Source organism: Rosa chinensis, chromosome 2 (genome assembly GCF_002994745.2).
Source record: "Rosa chinensis cultivar Old Blush chromosome 2, RchiOBHm-V2, whole genome shotgun sequence".
Classification (NCBI taxonomy): domain Eukaryota; kingdom Viridiplantae; phylum Streptophyta; class Magnoliopsida; order Rosales; family Rosaceae; genus Rosa; species Rosa chinensis.
Genome location: NC_037089.1, coordinates 44,806,908 through 44,814,237, shown reverse-complemented (window position 1 = coordinate 44,814,237; position 7,330 = coordinate 44,806,908). Strand labels below are relative to the sequence as shown.

General features: G+C 40.4%; 1 protein-coding gene and 1 pseudogene across 1 annotated transcript; both read right to left on the bottom strand.

Annotated features, from left to right (window-relative positions):
• Window positions 1–2,621, bottom strand: LOC112184353 (annotated as a pseudogene).
• A 287-nt stretch (window positions 2,622–2,908) lies between these two features.
• Window positions 2,909–4,666, bottom strand: LOC112184352 (protein BONZAI 3). The gene has a single exon (XM_024322611.1). The coding sequence runs from the start codon at window positions 4,664–4,666 to the stop codon at window positions 2,909–2,911; it is 1,758 nt and encodes a 585-aa protein (XP_024178379.1).
• Window positions 4,667–7,330: the final 2,664 nt, after the last annotated feature.

Below are 7,330 nucleotides of genomic sequence, written 5' to 3'. Positions count from 1 at the left end.
TCAAATGTACACAAGAGCCAAGAACACTACCAGGGAAAAGATGTTGCTCATTCTTACTGATCCATATATCTGCATCACAAAGTACACATTGATTAGACCTACCACTTCAGATAATTGATACTTAGACACAAATGTAATGTAGATTAACAAACCTCAGAGTAGGCCAATGATGCTGTTCTCTGCTTCTTCTGGCTGACAAAATTTAGAGTGGACACAATCTCACTGGAGCTGACAAAAGGCAGAATAACAAATGAGACAAAGAATGTAGGAATACCTGTAGCTGTTAAGAAGTTAACCCTTTCAAAAAAAGGAAGTTGTCAACAGCATCAACAGGGGGATCAGCAATCACAGCAGCAACAATGGTTCCCAGAAGCAACATCAGTACTGCTTTTGAGGCATGCCAGTTTGCATTTATAATATCCTCCTACAATCTCATCAATCTGATCCCCATACCGATCTTGTTCTTCCTTTGTTAACTGCAAAGTATGTCATCATTGTACTTGGTCAATATGTTGACACCAGAAAATTGAATCAAAGGACTAGGAACATACCTTATCAAAATCATCAAACAGTTTCATTGATAGCGGAACCTTTCCACAGTCCATCATTGCAGCACGCTTAGCCTTGTTACACCTTGAAATCCCTTTGAAGAATTCATCAACATCAATCTTTGAATCACGAGTTGTATCAACGTCTCTCATAGAGAAATGGCTTCATCAATATTTATATCTACGTCATCATCAAATTGGATTCCTATTATCAAAGATTTTAAGTCTATGGTGTTCAAATAATCAAGTTCTGATCAAGTGTCCTGAATAACTTGTGATTGGACCAACAGAGAGTTGATCCTGCATGTATTTGGTTCAAAAAGTAATATTTAGTTAGGAATCAACTGAAGACTAACTTTTCTATAACAACTTTGTTAGGATCACCATCATCTGTAAGAAATCTTCCAATCGTGTTTGTATTAAACTGTTTTAGAATCTCTGACATCAGATGCTTATGCTTTGCATATGCAAGTTTTCTCTTCTGAAACCAAGGCTAAAAGCCTGCATTAGAATTACTAAGTCAGGTCTATGAACTAGGGCATGACAGGGGGGAAGATGCTGAGATGATACGCAAATCAGACATACATGGCATTTGGTAACTGAAGGATATTCATTATCAAAAAGCTCCATGTGGATAAGGGCTTTTTTTAATCTAAAGCTTCAGGTACCTAATACATGCTATAATCAATCACAAAACAGATGGCGACAATGAGTGAAATTAGAATTGGCAAGCTACTATCCGAAGTTGCAGTGAAAACTTGAGGTAGTTGGACAATTACAAAAGGAATAATGGAGATAACCATGATCCCTGCAGCATAGCTTGTCCAAATATCTGTGCTCACTACTCCAGATCCTGATCAAGATTAAACAAAACAATGTAATTTGTTACTGAACATAAATATTAACAAAAGTTGGCATTCTTGATCAAAAACTATGCTTTGCTGCCTATAACATATTCCTTTCAGCAAGATCTAATGTTTTAGTAAGCGTGCACTGACATATTCAACAATCAACTGAATATCAGCTCAAGATGTAAAACTACATTCAAATACTGGCATTGGAAAAGATTCTTTATGACTAATTGGTCTTATTGGTTTCCGGAATCTTCCTCACTTCACACTGATAGAGTACGAATGTTATATCAGTTCTGATTAAATAACTAAATTTAACATCTACAACCATTGAATTACACAGATTAAGCGGAGAAGAGTACAGGCAAGTACCGGTTAAGCCAAAGCGCTTAGTATCTTTTTCAACAACTGCAACTGAATTTTCAAGGTCACATTTGGCAACTAGAAGACAGGTCCCCCATAGGATTGTGATAAGCATTACATTGGATCCAGCTAGCAAGCCCATTCCAACGGAGACCTGACTTTGTGCCGTTGCCGTGTCCCCAGAAAGTCTTGATGCTGTTCATACCCCATTACTAGCCTAGTTAAATTCATGGTTAAATTCTTGAAAAAGAACAACAAATCTTAACATAGCCAAATTGATTGATATATTAGCAAATCATATAGTACAAGATTGTGCTGCCTCTGTAATCAAACCAACATAACTACATAAGTTATTTTCAGTCAAGACTCAAGAGTACTGTGGAAATTAATTTGGGTGGATGAGAAGTAGTCCAATGTAAGAAAAAAAGAATTGTCTATGCATGTGAAATTAATTATAATTCCTCAACTACTTCGTTAAATTAACAAAGTCATTAGTTGACATAAGCTCATACAGACTCCACAGATCAGAGCACATGTCACGTACGTAATTAAAAAATTATGGCTACTACAAATTATAGGCTCACTCATGAATATAAATCAGTGTCAAACACTCTGAGGACTCATTTTAAACTCAGATGGAGATCATTATTAACCAACTGATCGATAGGGAAATGATGCTAACAGTGATCCAGTAAGCGATTTAATGATCAATTAACAAAGCCTAACTTACACATTGAGGAATATTATGGTAGCTTAGTAAAGCTAAGCCAGCATCAGCTACAGAACTCAACAGGGGCAAGAAGAGACCCCCTACAATACCAGGTCCTAAAATCTGCAGCAGAATCTCACTTCCAGTTGACAAAACATTTTACTTATGAATAATTTGACCAAAAGAAAGAATATTATGAATGACAGCATGTGCTTGGAGAAGTAGCAAAAGTCACAATTTCTCGTTATTTTGACAAATCGATAGCTAGGGATAGAAATTTGACCTCCAAAACAAAGACCATGCAAATTAAATCGAAAAAATTAAATAACAGATCGAGGCGGATGAGCTAGTTGCTATGAATAAGAGAAAGGCGAATGCAGTACGTATAAGACAAATGCATGGCTGGCTAGTCAGCATGAAATTAATTGAAATCTAAACTAGAAGGCATGGGGCTTGGAATGGAAAGGTGAGAGTGGCTTGATGCCCTTGTTCCGCATGTAACTCAAAAACTGTCCAGGCAGCTCCTCCAGAAGCGATTGAACAACAGAAATCCTCTGACCATTCATTTCCCTCATGGGAACAAACTGAACAATGTCTCTTGCAGCTAAACAACCTGTCGAACTCCGCAATGGATGTCCATTGTCAGCATCAAGGATCTCCATTTGTTTGAAATCTGCAGTTCCGACTCCAACTATCATAATGGAGAGGGGAAGATCAGATGCCCTAACCAAAGCATCTATTGTTTCTTGAAGGTCCGAAAGGATACCGTCTGTAATAATAAGTAACACAAAGTACTTGTTGTTGTGTTCCGAAAGGGATTGTGAAGCCATTTCTGCAGCCCTGTTAACCACTTTGCCAAACAAAGTCGGTCCACTTAGAGAAACCTCGCGTAGAGCACTGGAATAAGCAGACATGATGCCTTCAACTCCTTGAACCTCAAAGCCAGTTGTGGTTCCATCCATGTTGAAACAATGGGATACGGCACGACCTATCTGTGCTCCAAATCCCCAAGCAGGAAAGCGTTTATCAGTGTCGTAAAATTGAATGACTTCCCCCACTTGCATTATTGCCTGCTGGTAAGAATTCAACCGGCCAGAAGGATCAATATAGTGCAAAGAATCGGTTCGGCTAGGATCTCGATTTGAAGCTGTAAAATCAACGGCAACCATAAAGTTGAGCTCAAAACCACTAGATATGTAATCAATAAAGCTTGTTTGTTCCTTCTCGCAAAAATGATCCACAAAAAGCAGACCCTTGGAGAGCTTTTCATGACCATGACGAGAAGATGGCGGAATGACAAAGTTGACGCTGCTTTTCTCTTTGTAGAGTTTCTCGAGGTCTGCCACCGACTTTTGGAGTTTTCCAATAAGAACATGTTCGCCATTGCTGTTGAAATCAAAGCATTCAATAACTAAGGGATTATCCTTGCTTCCAATCTGCTGCATACTCAGGCACAGTGATTTCCAAGTTGGATTTAAATTGTTGTCCACCACTTCTGTCTTGCAAATTGGAACACAACCACCGGTCTCAACCATCCTCGATATTCTTAAGAATGGATCGCTTTTAGAAAACAGGTCTTTGTTTTCCAAGCGGGAACAACGAAATTTTATCTCAACAACACTCTTAGAAGCACTAAATTCCTCAGCATGTACAGTGAGTGTTCCTAGGTTTCTCCGGCCTCCAAGACGTCCATAGTCATCATTGAGATTTAGGGTAAGACTTCGACTTTGTTTAGTCACTATCTCCGAAAGAGCACAAGTGCCTTCCCCTAGAAATTCTTGATTCTTCAAATCCAGTGTCTTCACATTTACGTTGTGATATTTTGTGTCGACATCATACACACGGAATAGCAACGGCTGTACAAACTCGAAATGATATGCAACTCTAACTTTCTCTATCCAAGAGGGATTCAGATTATTCAATACTATTTCAGTTCTCCCTAATTCCTCTTGATCGCCATATCCTTTTTTTGCATACACGACAACCATGGGATCACTCTTCGAAGTGAAATCACGATCAAGTAAGTTAGAGGCGGAGAAGGATAGCTCGAGTGGAGTGAATAGTGGGACAGCTCCCTGAGACTTGTTAAAGCAGTCAACGGCGTCGTTGCAATCCTCATGGTAGTTAATTGGCCTTTGTTGCGCTCCCCCTACTGCCTGCTTCCCTCCTCTGACGTCCGAAAAGCACCCTCCCATATCTCGAGATCGACAAAAGTTCCTAAACCCTAGTGTCTACTTTTTTTCTTTCCTTAATTCTCCGAATTCCAAAATCCTAATATCCCTCTCTGCAAAACAACTCGCTTTAACTCTATTAGGTCTCTCAATCTCTCTGTCCTTACATATATAGCCAACCAATTGGTCTTTTGATTCTTCTCAGAAACTTCCCCCTTTCCCTATACAATTAAGAAAAGTTTCCCTATAGAATCTGGAAAAGCATTGCCTGTTATAATAAAAAGTACCTCATGTAACCTGATACGGGATTGTTTTAAAAGCATGTGATTCTATTCCTATGTCATCTTTGTTTCCTTTAGAGTAAAGGAAACTAAGTTGACAAAGGGATAGAATTTAGTTACTGTTTAAGGATATGTCTATTTGTGTTTAGCCCAAACTCTAGGTTACTTGACCTAGTGGTAATAGGGTTACATTAGAAGAATTTCGATTCCTATTCAATGTAGATTTACTTCCCTTATACTATTCAGATTCTATGCATTGTAATCCTCTATATAAAGAGGCCCCTATTATCAATGAAAATATACAGCAAATCCCTCTCAATTTCTGATTCCCTAAAACACGTTATCAGCACGAGCTCTAACCCTAGCCCTAAGAACCAAAAACCCTAAATTTCCACAGCATCCCCTCGACATCTCCACAGCATCCCTGCGACATCTCCACAGCATCCTTGCGGCCACGCAACATCCCCTTAGCGGCCCCGCAACAGTCCTCTAGGCATCTCCACAGCATCCCTGCGACATCTCCACGGCATCCCCGCAGCATCCTCACGACATCCCCGCAGCGGCCCCGCAACAGTCCTCGCGACATCCTCGCAGCAACCCTACAGTATCACTGCACAGCCTAGCCAACAATTTTTCCGGTCAAGATTTCCGGCATCTTTTCAAGGTAAACTTTTCTAAAAGTTTCCGTTTTTGAAGTTTTTCAATTTCTTCTTCTTTTTCTCGGGGACTTCCAGCATCCATTCTTCTACCCCCTTTCTTCTTCATAAGGGAGACCAAAAGCAGAACTGTGGGGATTCGTGCTCACTCCAAGCTTGGAGCTTGTAGAGTCCTCCAAACTTAGAGTTTGTTGAGAAGAAAACGATCGACCACATACATCGTTGTTTCAATCTAATCCAAAACCCCTCTTGGAATCGGATTTTCTTGGAAGCGACTACGCTCAGAAAATCCCTAATTTCTTGGAAGCGACTACTCTCAGAAATTTAATAGTTTTTCTTGGTAGCCTTTTTCGCTCTGAAACTAACCCTAATCTTGTGTTGTTTTTCAGGATGAGTAACCTGAATAAGTTAAACTTTGTTCCACTGGAGATAACTGGCGCTGGATACCATAGGTGGGTCCGAGATGTGCGCCAACATCTTAAGGCTGATGGACTTCTGGAAGCCATCCAAGAGCCTAGTCAGAACGTGGTCTCCATTGAGCAAGCTATTGCTGTTGAAGCAAAACAAGCTAAAGCCATCATTCTCATGACAAAACACATGAATGACGCACTCCAAGTGAACACCTCAATGAGGAGGACCCAAGAAAGCTATGGGTTGAACTTGATCGGCGATTTGGCAACGTTCGTGACTCCCTGCTTCCTAATTTAGAAGTGCGATGGCTTAGCCTCCGCTTTTGTGATTTCAAGTCTGTGCTTGATTATAACTCGAAAGCCCTTCATATCAAGTCTCTGATGGAGTCTTGTGGCCAAGCCATAGCCGATACGATGTTGATCGAGAAAACTCTCTCTACATTTCCCACCTCTGCCCTGATGATTTCAAAGATTTATCGGATTGATGTGAAAGCATGACGTATCACAAGATTTCATGAGCTCATTGGCGCCATGAACGTAGCTGAAAAGCACGACAATATTCTTGTGAAGAACTATAATACTAGACCTGTGGTAACTAAGTCTATTCCGGAGTCTAACTATAGTCGCGCACCCAAGGGAGGATGCAAGGAGCGAAACCCTAAGAGTAGGGACAATTCTGGACGTTCTGGTCCATATTCTTGCCCTAAAGAGGAAGCAAATCGCTAAGAGAGGCGTGCACGGAACCGTGGAGGTCAACGTGTGAAGAGAGAGAGAGGCGGAGCTTCCGGCTATGGTGGTGACGCCACCAAGAGTAATTGTCGTCCAAATCATGCACTAAAAGCATCTCGATCAAGGGAGCCTGACCATAAAGATGTTTGTCTTCGATGTGGATCAAGTGGACATTGGGCAAAGAAGTGTACTGCATCCCAGAATGTTGCAAATGCATACAAGACGTAACGTGAAGCAAGGGAGGCAAATTACATGGAACAAGAAGATCAAGATGGCGATCTTGATCTAAGGGTGGAAAACTACAAGGATCAAGACCCAGAAACTGGCTATTTTGATTAAGTCTTTTTATTTTCCAAGAGATGTAGGCAATTGCCATATTACTTTTGTAGTAGATGCCAATGATATCAGTCTTTCTTCAAAGTAGGCGTACTCAATGTAAGTGTGATGTCTAGGAAGGTTTTGAGATAAGTGGTACTTAAGCGAGCTTTGCTCCACCGACATCACTCTACTCACCTGGTCACATTTACATTGGAATTACCGAAAGGAGTTAGACGACTAGCATTGTTTTGCATTAACTAGTTTATTGGATTAGATTTTCTTTGGTTAAAGAAA